This window comes from Aphanomyces astaci (genome assembly GCF_000520075.1).
Source record: "Aphanomyces astaci strain APO3 unplaced genomic scaffold supercont1.18, whole genome shotgun sequence".
In the NCBI taxonomy this organism is placed as follows: domain Eukaryota; phylum Oomycota; class Saprolegniomycetes; order Saprolegniales; family Verrucalvaceae; genus Aphanomyces; species Aphanomyces astaci.
The window spans coordinates 504,714-523,185 of record NW_009798281.1 but is presented as its reverse complement, the minus strand read 5'-3'; the positions used below and the strand labels follow the sequence as shown (position 1 = coordinate 523,185).

General features: G+C 52.7%; 4 protein-coding genes across 4 annotated transcripts in view; 3 read left to right on the top strand and 1 right to left on the bottom strand.

Annotated features, from left to right (window-relative positions):
- H257_08316 (hypothetical protein) overlaps positions 1–866 on the top strand; it is a gene marked incomplete at both ends in the record, with an annotated part of 1,556 nt that extends 690 nt beyond the window's left edge. The window contains 2 exons of the mRNA XM_009834146.1: positions 60–316; positions 692–866. Coding sequence (XP_009832448.1) covers positions 60–316; positions 692–866 — 432 coding nt within the window. The remainder of the gene's footprint in view (positions 1–59; positions 317–691) is intronic.
- Positions 867–5,204: 4,338 nt separating this feature from the next.
- H257_08315 (hypothetical protein) lies at positions 5,205–6,223 on the bottom strand. The gene is made up of 2 exons (XM_009834145.1): positions 5,871–6,223; positions 5,205–5,798 (listed from the first exon to the last, which is right to left on the bottom strand). The coding sequence occupies exons 1-2, from the start codon at positions 6,120–6,122 to the stop codon at positions 5,250–5,252; spliced, it is 801 nt and encodes a 266-aa protein (XP_009832447.1). The 5' UTR covers positions 6,123–6,223; the 3' UTR covers positions 5,205–5,249.
- A 254-nt stretch (positions 6,224–6,477) lies between these two features.
- Positions 6,478–11,587, top strand: H257_08314 (hypothetical protein). Its single transcript, XM_009834144.1, has one exon. It carries the CDS (start codon positions 6,519–6,521, stop codon positions 11,541–11,543), a length of 5,025 nt encoding a protein of 1,674 aa, XP_009832446.1. The 5' UTR covers positions 6,478–6,518; the 3' UTR covers positions 11,544–11,587.
- A 922-nt stretch (positions 11,588–12,509) lies between these two features.
- On the top strand, positions 12,510–18,240 carry H257_08313 (hypothetical protein). The gene is made up of 3 exons (XM_009834143.1): positions 12,510–13,151; positions 13,216–17,562; positions 17,675–18,240. The coding sequence occupies exons 1-3, from the start codon at positions 12,548–12,550 to the stop codon at positions 18,169–18,171; spliced, it is 5,448 nt and encodes a 1,815-aa protein (XP_009832445.1). The 5' UTR covers positions 12,510–12,547; the 3' UTR covers positions 18,172–18,240.
- Positions 18,241–18,472: the final 232 nt, after the last annotated feature.

Below are 18,472 nucleotides of genomic sequence, written 5' to 3'. Positions count from 1 at the left end.
TTTTTGAAAATATGTACGATTATGTTCATATCGACGAAAAATGGTTCTATTTGACGAAGGTAAAACGAAAATACTTTGTGTACGAGGACGAGGAACTGGCAGCCCGGTTCTGCAAATCTAAACACTTCATTACTAAAGTGATGTTTTTGGCGGCCGTGGTCCGCCCGCGTTATGACTTTCACCGGAAGCAAATGTTCGACGGGAAAATTGGAGTTTGGCCTTTTGGCCTTTTGTGGAATCTGTTCCAGCCAAACGGAACAGCAAAAACCGTCCGAAAGGAACGATTGTTGTTTCCCCACAATCCGTCGACGCAAAAGTATATTCGACGATGGTAGCAAGTAATTCCTGCTATAAAGTCAAAGTTTCCGTCTGCAGCTCTCAAGTCTGCCGTGTTGATTCAACAAGACAATGCCAGTCCACACAAATCTTTAACGACGGACCGGTTAATTGCATCCGGAATTGGTGGAATTGGAATCGTGAACCAGCCCCCGAACAGCCCCGACTTCAATGTGCTCAACTTAGGATTCTTTAACTCTATTCAAAGCCTGCAGTATCAAAAGTGTACTCGTTCAATCGAGGAGCTTATTGATGCTGTAAAAACATCGTTTGTTGAGTTGCCCACTGAAACACTGGCAAAGACCTTCGTCACCCTTCAAAAGGTGATGGAGAAGTCCATTGAGATCAATGGTAGCAATGAATACAAACTGCCCCACATGAAGAAGGATGCCTCGATTGCAAATCACTCGTCCTTCCATGTCGAGTGTGATGCAACAAGCTACGAGAGCGCGCTGATGCACTTGAACAATCGCCTGGCTGAAGAAGTGAACTTTGAAGCGATGGTGAATTCCCAGGAACAAGTAATTTAATAAAATACTCCTGATTGCATTATAATTTTCGCCTTCGATATTTAAATTTGGAGACACCAACAAATGACCCAAAGAAATTTGTATCGACTTGGGCAGGTATGCATTTAAAGAGTTCGATATTCAACATTGTCACGGGGAAAACGAATATATGTATTTTCATGATTATACGCAAGGTCAAGGTAGAGCGAACAATCTACTCATTGTCACTGTCCCCGGCACTACTTTCACTATCTTCAGATGCCTCCTCATCAGACCCAAGGTTATCAACTTGCACAATGTGTTCGTACAGCTTCTGTAGACATCCCTCTGCCTTCCTTACGCAGCCCTTGATTGCATGTGATGTCAAGGAATCAAATGCGTGAACCAGGCGAGTTTTAACTTCTGGAAACTTGGTCATGTCCGTGTACTGACGTCCAACAGCACCTTTCACGATCGCCCACACTGTCTCAATTGGCTGCAAGTTGGAATGATGTGGAGGGGTGTACACAACAGTGTGCCCACGCGACTTCGCCATTTTGACCACAACTGGCTGCACGTGCAATGCGACGTGGGTAGCCAACTTGCCCCATATGACAGACTTCAATTCTGACACATCAGCGTCGATCCCGTACGTCGCACATGCTGCTAACAACTTCTCTTTTCGTTGTCCACCAGACGGAGTATCCGCAGGGCGGCCTTTGTGATATTTCGCATTGTCCATGATAATCAATGTATTGGTTGCACCACACCGGTTAAGTTCGTCGAGCAGCTTGGCAAACCAGTCGACGTAGTAAGTATGGTTGAACATGGCGTGATAATCCTTTGGTGCCTTTGATGCAGTAGTACCACCCGTGAATATATCGAGTGCTAGCACCTTGCTGTCCAACGTTGCAGAGTCCAGAATCCCAGCAATGAAGCAGTATCTACGACCTTTGTGTTTCTCCTTGGCAGGGGTATCCAGCGTATCAGAGGGGTCGTACAGGTCTTGGTTGCGACATTTGTAGTGATGGTGGATATACGACTCGTCAGTGTAGACCACGTGGGGTCGGGTCGGTGATGCGACGTGTGGCTGCATGAGTTGGACATAACTGTCACGTGCAAGGACATTCTTTGCTGACAAGTGATAGGTCGACGTCTTTCGTTTGCCACATCGATATCCTTGGTGTTTAAGAAACCGTTGGACTCCACGAAGCGACGCGTTGAACTGTTTCTTGTTGTCAGCGTCGAACTCAAGGACGAAGATTTCCTTGAGGTACATCAAAACGTCGACGGCAGTAGTGAGAGTGGTAGTGGCACGTCTGTCCCGAACAAACGATTGAACTAACCCGACGACATGTTTTGATCGAGGAACCACTGTGTTGTGCGTCGTTTTGTTGGAGGCAGGCTGTGTGTCGCGAACGGTACGGCTCATGAGGTACTCCCGCCACACGTCCTTAACAACGCCAAGGTTACGTCCAAGTGCCTCTGCCACTGTAGGCGAGACTGCAGCGGCGCCCTGGCTGCGAAACCAGGCATGCAACCGAAGGATGTCCAAACGCTCTTCTCTGGTCAAGTGGCGAGATCTGGCATCCTTGACAAACGCGAAGCATTCATCGATGGATAACTCCATCGTGTGCAGTTGTACAATGGCTATGCATTATGGATTCAATTAATGTCAAAGGCAATGGCGTCAGTGGCAATGGCGTAAATGGCAATGGCGTAAATGGCAATGGCGTCAATGGTAATGGCGGCAACTATGTTTATCATTAACAGGGTATAAATTGAAAGAGTACCCGATGATACAGGTTAGTAACCTTTCTAATCTAATAACCAATTTAGCATATAAAATTATATAGGTTATGAATTGCGTGGGGCAAAAATGACATGCATTCAGACAATTCAGTCGAAGTTTTTCACAAGGTATTGGTTTTCAATGTGATTCACATGTGGAATTCTGACAGCACATACAAAACAGCATACTAATTGAGTTTATATTGACTGAAATATGCAAAAAAGACTGTTTGTTGATGTCGTCGACTGTCAATACAATAATCAAGACGTGCAAATGACAAGTTCAATACTTTAATGAAGTTGTTTGGAGGCGACAACTATTATGCGCCAGAGTAGTATGCTTTTCAGGCAGAGACATAAACAAAAATCTTCAGCGACCAGGCCCTAAAGACTACAGATCGGCCATTCTCAGGAGGAGACGTTTTAGTTTAAACGCCTTCACTAACATTGGTTAATAACAGAGAAAAATCAACCAATGATGCGTCCTAAACTTCATTGTCCATTTTCAGCTCTTTGACAGCGGAGCGCAGAAAATTGTTGTCGCGTAGTGGCTGTGGTGGCCAAATGTTCAGGCGGCGAGTGGCGAAACGACGTAGAGTAGATATAGCGCATGAGAACTACTGTACTGTATGTTTCTACGCAAGTCAGTCGTAAGTCGGCGGCTTGGAAATATAGACTGCCACGCTAATGGCGCACCGGTAAAGGTCAAACCGACCGACAATGCTATGTGTTTCAACCTTGTGCGTCGGTGTGACCTTCTCCTTCCCGAAGGAGTCGTGCAGTTATCACTACTAACTCTAGGCATGCGCAACCCATAAGATCAACGCCTAGCTAACCTGAAATCAGTTTACAATACACAGAGCCTAGGGTTCAGTACAACTAGGAGGTCGCGCGGGAGGGGCATGTGTGCAGCGTTCGATGTGTTGTGTGTGCAGCTACCCTCGACATGGAAATGACTTACCACAGTCGTGCTTCACATGGGTAAAGTTCTCCTGTAGAGGACCTACCAGTACACACCGGAGTGGAGTGACGAACCACCGGCATCCGACAAGGGCGTGCTTTGGGCGTGCTCCTGCGAAATTTTGGTTTGCAACCAACAATTTATTCTAATATTTTTGCCCAATAAATAGCCACAATCCCAAACGTCGCTGTAAACGACCTCAAGGAGGTCGTCCAGAGCGGTTGTTGCAAAAGTCGATGGAAACGATTTTGATTGGCTACTTTTCCAAAAACGCTGACACAAAAGTCGCTCCGAACACACCCTTAAATTGTATTACTCGATCAATTTTTCACCAATCGAAATTTTGAACCGTTCTATCGTTATTACGACTTATTTTCCTAAAAAATATCAATACAAAGTTGGAATAGCTGTCGAAAGACAAGGCATTTTTTTGTAGTCTTTACAGATAACTTGCACCATAATGAAGACACTTTTGGATTTGTCATCGAAGTCTACCGTCGTGAGTACGGTAGCTGGTTGTGCAAGCTGGCGCAGACAACATTCGGCTTGAATATGAATCGAGATTTATATAGATAGACGCACTGCTCAGACCCTAATTGTGGCGAAATCGCAAGCTTTTTGGCGTGTTCGTGGCCGCAGCGGTTTTACATTGACTGTGAGCTCGATGCGTTGTGATAAGTTAACTTCATTTTCAACAATACTGCGATCACATTTGAGTATTACAGGAAAGCGCATCACGTTAGCCTTCAATAGGACGACTGGTTAGACATCCAATATATGTCAGTTCTGACACACTTTGCATTTCTACTTGCTCTTTATCCTCCGTTCCTTCCTCAGTTCGTTGTCGTGGATGATAACACGATTTGGAGGCTGACTCTACAACTGATGCTCTCAACACTCGCGACATACATAAAAAGTGGATGTTGAAGACTCGTTCGACAACAGTCTCGAGGACATTTACCGTGCAGCTCGCAATGCACGCTAACGTTAATTTACCGATATATGGCCCCCCCCACAAGTGTGACCAAACTGTACAGGTACTAGTAGGAATTTGAGCAACATTACGACTTTTTTACGTGAAAGCAAGCGACCTTGTACGAAATACAGAAACGCCTCGTAGAATGGAGGCTCTATGTAAGCGCAGAAGAGATACATGTATGCAGTATCGACTTCAATACTACAGTAGTATATGACTTCTAGATATATTACGTACTATATACTCTTAGGTGTACTACCGTACAGTAAGTACTCCGGAGTATTAATAGCAACGACATGCACCCTGTAAATAATCCGGATAGAACTGTAAAATAGCGTTTACAGTGTACAGTCGTACCTACCCGTGGGGATGCATATGCTCTAAGGATGTTCCTGGCGTATGTACTTCTAATAACTACGGTATGTACAGCGCAATCAAGCGATCTACCCTTCCACCGCCGCCAGCATATTCTGTCGCATTATCTTTCTCCATTGCGTATGGCGGCAACGTTGGTGATCCTAGTCTCCCAGTCTAGTTACATCAGGATCCTGGGTATTTTGCCAAATGACATCCATGGCACTTGGTTGCAATTCTGTGTGGTATGCTGCTTCGTACACACCCGCACTACATTCAAGTGCGTGGGGCGGTGTGCTTTCAATGCAATAATACTAATATTGAAGTTATGCAGATTCGGCTGTCATGTTTGATCAGGGACTTTGGCGATGGCGGTGGCTACTGCGGATGCAACGAGGTGTTGCATGGTGGCGTCGTCCTGTGTCACGACAGACGTCCACAGACATTGCCACGTTTGGGAGAACGCGAAGAGGCCTGTGAGGGCCAGCATCCCCCAAGATGCAGCATCGAGCCACTTGGGGGCGACCACCACCGGCGCGTCTTCCCACTCTCGAAGCAACTGGTCCTTCAAGTGGATTTCCGCTTGAAGGAGCTGGATCTGAGTATCGTGATCTGCCTCTAGCTCGGCCAACTCTTGCTCAAAGTCGACCAGTTGGTTCTTGGCGAACTCGTGGTACTTGGCTTCGGCAGTGGTCGCAGCGTCAAGGAGTTCCGTCTGCTGCTTCAGTTCCAAACGTTGCTTCGACATCACTTGCAGCATCTGGCCCCGGAATGATTGAGCGAGAAGCTCAACGTTGGACATGTGCAGTTTTTCGCGCTGGATCAAGTCCAGCACCGCGGTGGCTTCGTCCAAATGCGCTTGGATGCGAGAAGAGCGACGAGGGTGAGACACCTGGGGGCGAAATGGTGATGGGTTCTCTAGAATATCGCTTTGCTGAATCATAGATGACCGAAACGTCCTTACCACGATCAAGGCGTCGGCGACGATGACCAGGCGTGGTGTCGAGTTGGAACGAGGACCGACTGCTCCTTCCCGTTCCTTTTGTCGGAGTTCGAAGCACGTCCTTGGATGGACACGTCTGTCGCTCAGTCTCATGTTGGTCTGAAACTTGCGGAGCAGCAGTTGGTGGCACTGGCGACCCTTCTTTCGCCACGATAGGTGACGGAAGGCTCTCCCGTGAGGTTTCTGGAATCGTGGAAAGCGAGTCGGGGCCATGACCAGGGTACCAGACTCGGAGGAAGGATTCACTCATGTTGTCTTCATCTCTAAGATTGTCATTGGTGCATTCGATGTCTGCGAGTCGACACTGCCGGTGCACTGACGTCATGTCTGAATTTAAACGCTTGGCGCCAATATTTAAATAGGTGGTAGCGACAATAAATAGAGACAATGAATACAATGACGAAGATATCTTTATTAAAACATTAAAACTAAGGGTTTTATAATCTGTGCTAGTAACACTAATACAATGAATCGAATGGTAACCATTTGAAATAGTGTAATGATATGACACTATTTCAATGCTATCCAACTTCACTCGTGGCTCTTCAACCTTCATTCACAACGATTGCTTGGGTGAATGGAATATATGAGCAATTTGCTGCCACTTTGATGAAGGTGCAGCCAGCCATGAGTACACCTCTTCGTGAACCTAAAGCTCATTCCCCAACTTCCGTGCTTGCTTTAACATCCAACGCGCAACAAACCACCATGTCAGCTCCAGCTCAAAACGATGAACTCGAAGCCCTCCAAGCTATCTACGGCTCAGACGCGGTCCACTACACGATCCTCAAGCAATTGCAGCAACTCCAGGTCCTGGTCACGTTGAAAGACTCGATTACCTTCGAGTTTACCCTCAGTATAATGTATCCGGAGGACCAGCAATGTCCCACCGTGTCATTCCCGTACATCTCGAGCAAATTCACAGGGAGCGAAGCCGTCCTTCGGGACATCATGTGCACTGCCGCCTCTGGTTCGTTGGCGTACGGCCAAGTGTGTCTATTTAGCATGATCGAAGCCGCCACCGAACATTTGCAAGACCACAAGGAAGTGGCCCTGTCAAACGACGAAAACGCTGGCACCTCCCCACAGAAACCCAAACCCCCGCACCCCCTGAAACAACGGCCAAGGCACCCGTTAGTCCCCAAGAAACAGATAAAGTCCACAGAGGCCCCACTATCTCCGACAGAAACGGCACACAAGGGGAACAGCATGCGCACGGCCACGGATGTGATCCATCGGATCATGTGGGACGACCAGATCAACCAGCACGAGGTGGTCGTGGGGTACTTGGATCGATTCCTCGGCATCATGGAGCGCCCGATCACGTCATTCAATTGGGGGGACCTGTCAACGCTATCGCACACGGAAACGGCCATACCGAAACATCGCATCCAGTACTTTAAGTGGAAAGGGAACATTGTGTGGGACAAGCGCTGTCGGTTGGATCGGGTGTTTGGGTCGAGTGGGGGCGCCCCACCGGTGTCGTTTGATTCAGCCTCCCCCCTGTCCGGATCCACGAGTACCTCCGGGGGGGTATATCGTCCCCCGGAACTCGCCCCCTACTTTTCCCCGTTTTACCCCAACTCGGACCGCCCCAACGCGTTTTTTTGCATTCGCATCACCAATCCTGCCGTCGTTGACGCGTGCGCTGCCAGTCAACACGAACTAATGACCATCGACCCCCGTCTTCGCCTCCACCCGTCCGCCTTCATTCCTGTCACAAAGCTCCATTGCACACTCGTCATGCTTCGACTGAAAAATGTCCAAGAGATGGCGATCGCCCATCGCTTGTTGCTCGAAGCCCAAGGGCTGATCGAAGCCACGTTTGCATCGTCCAGCCTGACGTTGAGTGGCGTGTCGACGTTTTCGAACCGTGTCGTGCATGCCCAAGTGTTGTGTCCGGCGCTAACGCAAGTTGCGGGCCTGCTGCGACGTCGCGTGCAATTGGCTGGCATTTCCACGGTCGGCAACCGCGATCCGTTTGAAGCCCATGTTACGCTGTGCAAGCTAACGCGGGAAATGAACAAGTCGATTCCATCGATCACGTACACCAGCCACCAGATGCTCGGGTCGCAGGCGGTGACCGAGATCGACCTCTGCGCGACGGGCGGGCTCCTAGACCCCGATGGGTTTTACGTTCGACTTGTGCCCACGCTGGTATTGCGACAGGATCAAGTTGCAACTACTACCCGTGAAAGCCTTCCCCCGCTTTCTCCCCGTTCGATGGTGATCCTTCGAGGGGTACCAGGCAGCGGTAAGTCTACCACTAGTCGGTCCATTGCGGCACTCTGTGCTGCCAACGGCTGGAGCGTCCGCGTTTGCAGCGCAGATTCATGTTTCGACCAGTCCGGGGGCTACAAGTTTGACAAGTCAAAGTTACCACTGGCGCATGCTCAGTGCCAACATGAAGTTCAAGACGCGATGAAGTCCACTGTCGATGTTGTTGTCGTGGACAATACCAATATGGACGCTCGTCATGTACATGCCTACGTAGCCGACGGACGCGCAGCGGGGTATAAGGTGCATGTGTGGGAATTGGACGCTTCCCACAACGCCGCCGCGTGTGTGCGCCGGTCTGTGCATGACATCCCGCTCGACTACAACAAACAGCTCGAGCCCGTTGGAGATGTCGATCACATTTGCGTCACAAAACTGCCGGTTCAGGGACTGCTGCCACCAATAATGTCGTCGTTGAAGCTGCCGTCGGTCACGTATGCCGCCGTCTTTTTGGACGACCAGTCCAAGAAACGACTGAAAACACACGTCGCCCCCCTTCACGCCAACATGATCATGGACCACGTTACCATCGCCTACCAGCCAAGCGAAGCCATGCTCAAAACGCTGCATGTGGGGGCAACCGTGTCGTTCGAAGCGTCCGCCGCTGCCGCCAACGCGTTCGTCCAGGCGGTGGTCGTGACCTCGCCCAGCGTCGGCGGTGGGGTGTGGGACAACGACGGATCCCCCCCTCATGTGACAGTGTCCGTCGCGCCTGGCTCCTCGGCCAAGGCGAGCCACCATCTCCTGGCCTCGACGCACGCCATCCCGCTGCCGTTTCCCATCCCCCTCTCGGGGGTCGTGGGGTTCTTCTCGGACCTCCACCGTCGGTTGACTTCGTTGGCGGAAGTGGTGCAATGTGGCGAGATCGCATCGTCTTCATGTATTCGTGGATCAACGTTGTCGTTGCCGCCCACCGTGACGAGCTTGTTCGTGTTTGATTTTGATTTGACTTTGATTCGGCCGCCCCCAAGACGCCACGGCATGCAAGCCCTCACCCCCCAAGAAGCATCCACCGTCGGCAACGACTGGTTCAAGTCTCCCCTGAGCCTCCACCCGACGCAAAAACTGGTACCGCTGCCCGCGCTCGGCGAGCTCAAGCGCGTTCTCGGCGCGACGGCCGCCCGCGGAGTCGTGCTCACCGCACGCCACACGTCTCTAGAAGCCAATATCCGCGACGTCCTCGGAATCTACGGCGTGTCTCCTGACGCGGTCGTGGGGAAACCTGACCATTTGATCGCCGACGTGGCGGGGCAGACGCAGGACAGTCAAGTGGCGGCTCGGACCAAAGAGAATATTGCGTTCAAGCTGGACATCCTCACGTCGTGGTTGGAATCGTCAGCGGCGCTGGAGCGCGTCGTCGTGTACGAAGACGACGACGAGATTTTGGCGGCAATGTACGCGTGGGCTGGCACGTGGAGCGCCCGAAAAACGGCGTTGGCCATTGAAATCGTGGATGCGAAATCGATGTACTTGGGCAAACCGTATACGGTCCTCCAGTGGCTCAAGAACCTTGATCGGGTGCCCACTTTGGACTTTTCACAGCGCGTTCACTCTGTTTTGACGGACATTGCTATGTGGACTCGAGCAGAGGATGTTCGTCCGTTCGGGTCGTTTGCGCTCCACCGAGCCACCGACTTAGATGTGTTGGTAGCGCTGGACGACGACGAGTCGGCCGTCGAGGCGGTGGCTCGCGTGGCTGCCACGATGCGCCGAGAGGGGCTCACGGACGTGTACGAGAGTGGCAGCAGTCGCTGTCCGCTGCTCAAGGCCCGGTGGACATTCCCCGACGCGCCCCCCCTGGAAGTGGACCTTGTGTTTGTTCACAAAACGGCCCTGACCGTTTACGACAATGGCAGTCCCAGTGCTGTCGAGGCATGGTGGAGCAGTTCCAACCCGGACGAACGGGCGTTGCTGGGGCTTGCCACGTTGCACAGCGTCCGAGCCAAAGTGGCCAACTCGAGTGTGTCGATCGATGTGTTTGGTCGTTGCGTGGATGTGATCGTGACGCAGCTCCAGGCCAAACACTTGCATGGACCGCAATACAACGGCGTGCCAACATTTAAGATCTCGGCGCTTGTGGCCGCGTTTTGTCAAACTCAAACGGCACCTTCATTGCCACTGAAAGACGTGGTCAAAGGGTTTTACGCAAGCCAACCAGTGTTGGATGTGACTAACATCCACATCGGTCCCCATATGCAAGCTTGTGTCCGGCTCGCCCTGGAGGAAGGCCGCGACATTTGCTGCAGTGCCGAGGCGTCGTTCCCGTCCTCCGGTTCCCTCACGCGACTCGTGCAGCGACGAAGTGCCTGTGTAGACACCTCCCATATAGTGTCGCTAGCCGTGACGTACACATCCTCGTTGTCTTTTAGTTCGTGGACACTAACCCACTGGTTCAATTGGTCGCTTGCCAAATCATGGCGGGATTTGTGGCATGCCCACGCCATCGAAGTCGACCCGATGCTTGCTGCGGCCGGCATGGCCCGTACGTTTGGGGTGTTGGGCGACGTGGACATAGTTGTAGCCCATCTGCAGAAATACGCGGCCCAACTCGCCATGGACAGCCTCGGCAAGATTCAAGTGTCGGTGGTGTTGCCGCCTGTGAGCGTTTCAAACGAACTTGGATCGAGTTCGCCTAGTGTTCCAGCCCCCTCGACGCCCCACGACGAAGGGCACCATGTGTTGATGAAGTTCCCCCGCACCAAGCACTTGCTGCCGACTGCCGGCATCTCCCGCGACGATTTGGTATTCGATCCGTTGGACGCGTCCGCGTTTCTGCGGACGCCCATCGTGTGCCAAGAAAAGGTCGACGGTGCCAACCTCGGCTTGTTCCTCTCGCCCGATTTTCAAGTCGTGGCGCAGAATCGATCGCATTATACCACGAGCGAGACGGCGCCGCAGTTCAAAGGCCTGGATGTGTGGATTCAAGTGCACCAGTTTGAGCTGTGCGAGCTCCTGTCGCCCCCTGGCCGCTACGTTTTGTACGGCGAGTGGCTGTACGCGCAGCATTCGATTGCGTACACGAACTTGCCCAGCTATTTCCTGGCGTTCGACATGTACGACCGAGAGCTCGAGTGTTTTTGGAGCGTCGAGCGGCTACAACAAGCTCTGGACGAGACGTCGATCCACATGGTCCCCACCGTATTTACAGGCACGTACAGCTCCATGGAGCAATTGAAAACGTTGCTCGAGACAAAGTCGCAATTCTACGACGGGGTTGTTGAAGGCGTGGTCATTCGGAAAGAAGCTAACCAACAACTGCATGCCAAGGCCAAGTTAGTTCGCGACGACTTTATCCAACACATCGACAAGCACTGGACAACGAAGGGGGTGGTGAAAAACCACCTACGATTCTTTTAATGCAGATATATATATATATATACCGTGCTTTGAATTATGCTCCACATAGTTATTACTGTTAGTCCACATGCGCTACAAGCACTCGAACGATGTTGAACGTCGCAACATCGTTCGCTAAGGATAAAGGGCCTTTGTTAGCTCCAACACACACAGTTTCACTCAGACACCAACTTGTGCCGTACTACGGTGTACAGTAAGTAGTGTACTAACTGACAAGCGAGCCCCCCCAACAACGTCAAGTTCGAACGACTCTGTAGTACTAACAGTAAGTACTACTAGAATTTGGAACTAACCCCTAAGGGCAACTAACTCAATGTAAACCAAAACAACACATTCCAGCTAACGTTAGGGGTTATGTGCATTTCAGTGGTTGTAGCGATATCTGGTGATGTAACGTAACCGTAGGAATAGTGACACAAGGAGTCCAGGTTACCGGGCTAACGTTACTGGTTATTTTGAAGGGAAATGATGGAGCTATTGCTCCCAGGGAATTACTCCAGTACTACGTACTATTAATAGGACAGTAGTACAGTACTAACGTTAGTACTGGTATGTACAGTATTCCATTTGCAGTACTACGTACTGTAGTATTTGGTGTGTTGTTTTCCTCAAACGAAACGAGCTCGCCTCTCGCCTCGTCCGATATTGCACTTCAAGCACTGATATCTCACAGAGTTATGCTGTCAGTGTCCGCTATATATAACTACAGAACTGGTAGACAGTACCCGAACAATGCTGCGCAATGTCATAGTCACAGTAATCGTGTCAGCTTGAAAACGTCCACCATGTTTTGATTGACAAGGCGCCGACATTCGTCGAACACTGTATAAACCAATATTCTGGCTATAATTAGGTGGTCACTAAATGAGTTAGTGCATGTTTGTGTGGTGGCTTCCTCTATAAATGGATCCGGATAACAACGCTGTACGGATAATTTTGGTGGCCCCAATTCCGGTTTCCGACATCGGCGAGTCCATTCTTATTGCCCGATTGACATAAGGCGAATGTCGAGGCATCACACGGCTTCGAAGGACGACCCTAGTACCTCCGCGATCGCGCAGCAGGCGGTGAGAAACTTCACGAACAAGATCCTATATCAATTTGAACATTACAATCTCGATGCGTATTGGGTCAACGTGATTGCAAACCAAACCAAGGACGACACCCGGCCCCGTGGCATGACTCATGCGCAGTTTGTGGATTGCATTGTCCAAGGCGTGGCGGCACATAAACTGTTGCAATTGGAAGTGGACTATCGTGGTCAATCCCTCATCAGCCATGTCAATCGGCCATTCTGCACCCAACACGACTCGCCAGACGTGTTTGTAAAGAAAAGCGTCGCGACGTTCACCTCCAAAGCTCTCGCAGCGTTGGCCAAGGTGGACCGGTATCACGTGGCCAACATCACGGACCACACGGCCAAAGCTCCGAACCGACCACTGAGCGTGCCCCACGACGAGCTGGTCGAGCGCATTGTCACAAGCATGAAACAACACGAACAGCTTACGTATGAAGCGTCACCGAATCCGTACTTTGTCTTGGCCAAGCCAAACGCGGCGTCGAGTGGAACAGTCCAAGCTAGGCCCACGATGTTGTCATCCCTACCAGGTTGGAAGCCCCATCCTACCCACTCCCAGCTGTGCCAACTTGTAATTCATACTCGTGAACGTAGGGGCAGCCGCCAAAGCAGCTCGACCCCCCGACGGTGGCGGCGTGTGGGGAAAAGGTGGTCAGCCTTCGCTCCATGCCGGCGCCCCATCGACGGCCCCCGTCCGGCCAAACGGCCAACGGAGTCGCGCCGTTGCCAATGCGTTATCTGGCAAGTCGTTTCCAAGCGACGATCCTGATTCGTCCGACAGCGACGACGACGACGCTACTCCCGAAGACGAAGACGCCGCGACCGCCCTCGTCCAGGACGCAGTGCAATTGTTTACGGCCAAGGCGCTCAGTTTATTAGACAAGCTCCCCGTCTATTGGGTCGATGTGCTTGCGAAATGGACCCAGGACAACGTCAGCCTTCCACGTGGCATCACACACGAGCAGTTTGTCGACCGCGTCGTCCATGGCGTGGCATCTCACGACGAGTTGCAACTCGCAGTGGACGATCGGGGCAAAGCGTATATCCGTCGCATTGATCGACCGTACGACCACGTCGATGACGTGGCACCCCCACTACCCTTCAAAGGACCCACCACGGCTCGAGCCGTCGACGTGTTTGTAGCCGAAGCCGTGACCACGTTTACAGCGTACGCGCTTAAAGCGTTGACCAAGATCGAACGCTACCACGTGTCCAACATTGTTGGACAGACGGCCAAAGCCCCCAACCGTCCACGTGGCGTGCCCCACGACGAGCTGGTCGATCTCATTGTAGTGGGCGTCCAACAGCACGAACAACTGACGTACGAGGCGTCCCCCACTCCTTGCTTTGTCTTGACTAAGCCTCGTCTAACCCAAGCATCGTCGTCGTCAATGGGACCAAGCCCATCTAAACCATCCCCATCATCGCCACCAGTGTTGGTTGTGCGAACAAACAAGAGTGACGAGTCCATAACTTGGGACTCTGACCAAGGAGGCAGTCAACGCCCCAGTGACACGGCGCAAACCCTAGACGGCATATGGGGCCAACGGGCCACTGCGACCGCCTCTCCTCCTCTTCCCACGCAATGGCCGACCCCAGCCTCCACGAGCCCCACGTTCGTCCGGCTGTCGCCTGTCGGTTGTCTGTCGGGCGAAGTTGTGTCCCCTGAAGTACCCCCCCCCTCGTTGAACGGCGACGACGCGGCGGCTTCCGCCGCCGTGCACGCCGCCGTGGAAATGTTCACGGTCAAGGTGCTCAAAGTGTTGGAGCAATACCCCGTCTATTGGGTCGACGTGATCGCCAAGCAGACCCAGGAAAAAATCGACAGCCTTCCACGTGGCATGACGCACGCACAGTACGTCCACCGCGTGGTCCAAGGCGTGACGGCCCACCACCAGCTGCAACTCCAAGTCGATGAACGGGGAAAAGTGCTCATTAGCCGCCTCGATCGGCCATACTGCAGTCCCGACGAGCAGGCGCAAAACGTGATAGCGGCGCCTCCCCTCCCGTCGTCCACGTCACCGCCGCCGCCGTACCCCGTGCATTTGACACCGTCGACGTCCGCAGCTGACGAGTTTGTCGCCGAAGCCATTGCCACGTTTTCGGGGTACGCTCTTCAGGCACTGGTCAAGCTCGAGCGTTACCACGTGTCCAATATTGAGGGCCAGATCGCCAAAGCTAAAAACCGACCCAGTGGCGTGTCCCATGAGGCGTTGATCTCGCGCATTGTGGATGGCATGACACGGGATGGACAGTTAATGTATGTGAAGTTTCCAGCGCCGAGCTTTGTATTGACCAAGGCGGCAAACTCCACAGCGCTAGAGTCCCCAGCGTCCCACGATCCAGACATGCAGTATGCGCACGTGGCGGACGAAGGGGGCGCCGACGGGGCCAGCGAGGCGAGCCCCGACACTCCCCGGTATCCGGAAGACAAGGACATAACTAGTGTGACTGGCTCCTCCCTGCCTAGCGCGCTGCGTGATGTGACACCGATCCCAGCTGCGACACATCAGACGTCGTCGTGGCCCAACGATATTTGGAGTGTTACCATGGACACATCCGAGAGACTACTGCCGCTCGACCGCGGCAAACCGCCGTCTTCACCCCCCGGGATGGCTCGATTAACCACTGACGACAGTTCCAGCAGGGGAAGAAGCGATTCGGAAAGCGATTCGGAAAGCGTGGAAGTAACCTCGTCACAACAGCAACAACCACCACCCGAACCTTGGACTCGAAAGACCGTGCATGAGTTGACTGGGACGAGGTTGGAGCAGATTGTGCAAGGAGACGGAGTGGATGGGAGTTGGCTGGTGTGGCTCTACAGAGGCAACGTGAACGGCGACGGCGACAACGTCGTGACGGTGCTGCATGTAGTAGCGCTGGCCCTCGCTAGCACCGACTTGAGTGTGGGTACCATCGACTTGGACCATTACAGCCACAGCGTGACGTCGACATTTGCCAACGGATGCAGCCTCGTGCTGATTGCACACGGCCAAGTGCTGCCGGCGTTCCCTGGACATGCCATCACATTGGACGATGTCGACTTGATTGTCGAGTATGCGATGCGCGGACTTGACTATGTGTTGCGTGGACTGAACAGCAGTGTCCAGGAGAAGCCACTGGCGGCGGACGACAATGCCAGTATCAGTAGCAGCAGCAATAGCAGCGACTACTCGAGCGACGACTTGGCATCTGACAAGGAAAGTGTTGGAGATTCGAATCGGAACCATGACAGCGATGACGACGAGGACTACGTCGATGATGGTAGCCAAGTTGATGGCGGTGATCGAGCCTCGACGCCATCAAATCACCAACCGATGTCTGAAGTGCTTCCCGTCAATCCATCCCAAGACTTTGTGCAGATGGAGGCAGACAAGTTTACGTTCAGCGCCCTCCGATGGCTAGCCACGAACAAGGGGAACCCGTACCACGTCGCAGATATTATTGGGCGGACCAAAGTCAGTCCGATCCCAGGGGTTTCCACCAGTGCTCTCGTGGAATGCATCGTCGATAGGATGAAGCTAGACCCCCGGCTCATATACACCCTAGACGACCAACGTCGACGGGTATTTTTCTTGAACAAACAACATCCCAACACCACAGCCAATCAACAACATCCCAACCCAAGTGCCTCCAAGACAGTTGCCCCCTTGGTGAAACCTACGTTGCCCTTGTCGCAAGCCTTGCCATCATCGTCCACGGAGCGTCCTACTTCATCCACGCCGACTTGCAAACTCCTCGTCACTGGCGAAAAGGTTATTGTTGCCAACACGGTGCACCAACTGACCCAATTGCTGGCATCAGACACAGCGTTCCAAGTTGGCGGCAAAGCTATGATCGCCATCGACTGGAAAGGGGCCCCGTCGACATTGCACTTGGTTGGGCTGGCCACCCAGACTGCCACGTATGTCGTCGATTGTGTTGCAATTGGCGCGGCCACCGTGATGCAACTGCTGGGACCTGTGCTGCACAGCCCCGCCATCACCAAAGTATGCTTTAACTTGCACGCCATCCACGCCATTCTCCCAAATGTCCACGTTCTAGGCTCATTTGACATGCAACTGTACATGGAGTTCCAAACTGGGCGTTTGGACATGGGATTGGACACGATGCTGGACACGCTACCAGGAGGCTCGTTGCACCCTTCCACAAACTCTGACTTGGCACAACAAACACGAAAGAAGCCATCGCCCGTCGAATGTGCTGCGTACGACGTCGTGCGCCTTCTCGATCGATACACGACTCATGTTGCCGATGAATTGGCCATCATGTCGTGGTGCGCCGTGCAAACTGCCTCGGACACCCGCCTTCGGTCTGCCGCCAGATTCAAGACTGACCAGCGAATCCTAGCCATGGATACCGCCAACCGCCACAAATTAGTGTCGTTTGAGCTATTGATGACCACCCATCCGTTCAACGTGTTTCAGTTTCCGGACCTTATTACCCACCAAGAGTTGGAGCCCCTCTTGTCCCTGCTGCCGACGGACCTCGTGCGGCCTCTGCGAGCCATGACCACTGCGCTGTCGAGCATTGTGCTGGACGTGGGCCGGCGGCCGTGGGCGTGGAACCAAGGCGGCACCCGCGTGATGCTGTCGGAGGATCCGTCCAGGGAAGTGTCCGCTGCCGAATTGGAGGCGATCGTGGCCAAGGTCGGCGGGTTGGAGGGCCCGGCTAACCGCGCGAGGGGGGTGGACAAGCAGTTGCATCGCATCAGTGGCCTCCGCAACCGCCACCACGAGATTGTGGGCGTCACCATGCAAGTGGGTCAGCACGTGTACGGCGCGTCGACATTGTTGCTGGATCTGTTGCTGTCGACCGACTTGAACATTTTGTTTCTCGGCGAATCCGGCAGCGGCAAGACCACCATCCTCCGAGACGTGGCTCGAGTGGTTTCAGAGACACGCCACGTGTGTATCGTGGACACGACCAACGACATTGCCGGTGAGAAATCCAATCCAATGCAATATCACCCCCCCCAACCATATCATCTGTACCTGTTGCGAATGCAATACATACACCTCACAAACATTGTCCATTTCTGTTGAATCCTTAGGGGATGGAGACGTGCCACACCCTAGCGTGGGCCTAGCACGGCGGGTCATGGTGCCGTCGCTGGAGGTACAGGGGGCTGTGATGGCCGACGTCGTGCGGAACCACAGGCCACAGGTGCTGGTGGTGGACGAACTTGGGCGGTCGGGCAGCGACATCGACGCCGCGCGGACGTGCAAACAGCGCGGGGTGCGCATTGTAGCGTCGATGGCTTATGGCGGCCTGCGCCAGTTGGTCCAAGACAAGGGCCTGGTCGAGGGAGTGCGTGACAGGGTGTCGAGTACTTTGGACGGCGGAGATCGACTGCAGAAAGGGGGGACTGCAGACGAGGCTGTGTTTGACGTGGTGGTGGAGCTGGACAAGGGGCACTGGAACGAGTGGCGAGTGGTGACTAGTGTGGCGTCGGCTGTGGACGATATCGCAGCTGGCAATCTGTACAAAGCCCACGTGCGGTCCAGATTGGATCAGAACGGCATCCGCTACCACACTGTCATGGTGTGAGGAGCGCAATACCTCGAGGCATGTAGCAGGCGTATTTTCAAATACCAATAATATATTTGCAGGTTGTAGGTTACTGTTGTTGCAACAACAGTAGGAGAACTCCAAGAAAGAGAGTAATGTCAGATTCAAATCAACTCTGGAACTTCTTTACACGAACATCTAGATTGCCCCCTAACGTTAGCGACATCATTTCCATGCGTGTGAAGCCTCCGAGATATTTCGAGCTTAAAATAAAATTAGATTTCATTAATATTTTTGAATTAATTTCGAAAATATTATCTATATATATATTTTTATTTAT

What these genes read in the sequence shown, in the direction of transcription:
- H257_08315 (XM_009834145.1), bottom strand. Translation starts at nt 6,122, where the DNA reads ATGGCCCCGACTCGCTTTCCACGATTCCAGAAACCTCACGGGAGAGCC. An exon ending in TCGCCGACGCCTTGATCGTG is followed by an intron (nt 5,799 to 5,870) that starts GTAAGGACGTTT and finishes TTTCGCCCCCAG; the next exon opens with GTGTCTCACCCTCGTCGCTC.
- H257_08314 (XM_009834144.1), top strand. Translation starts at nt 6,519, where the DNA reads ATGAAGGTGCAGCCAGCCATGAGTACACCTCTTCGTGAACCTAAAGCT.
- H257_08313 (XM_009834143.1), top strand. Translation starts at nt 12,548, where the DNA reads ATGTCGAGGCATCACACGGCTTCGAAGGACGACCCTAGTACCTCCGCG. An exon ending in GATGTTGTCATCCCTACCAG is followed by an intron (nt 13,152 to 13,215) that starts GTTGGAAGCCCC and finishes TCGTGAACGTAG; the next exon opens with GGGCAGCCGCCAAAGCAGCT. An exon ending in CACGACCAACGACATTGCCG is followed by an intron (nt 17,563 to 17,674) that starts GTGAGAAATCCA and finishes TTGAATCCTTAG; the next exon opens with GGGATGGAGACGTGCCACAC.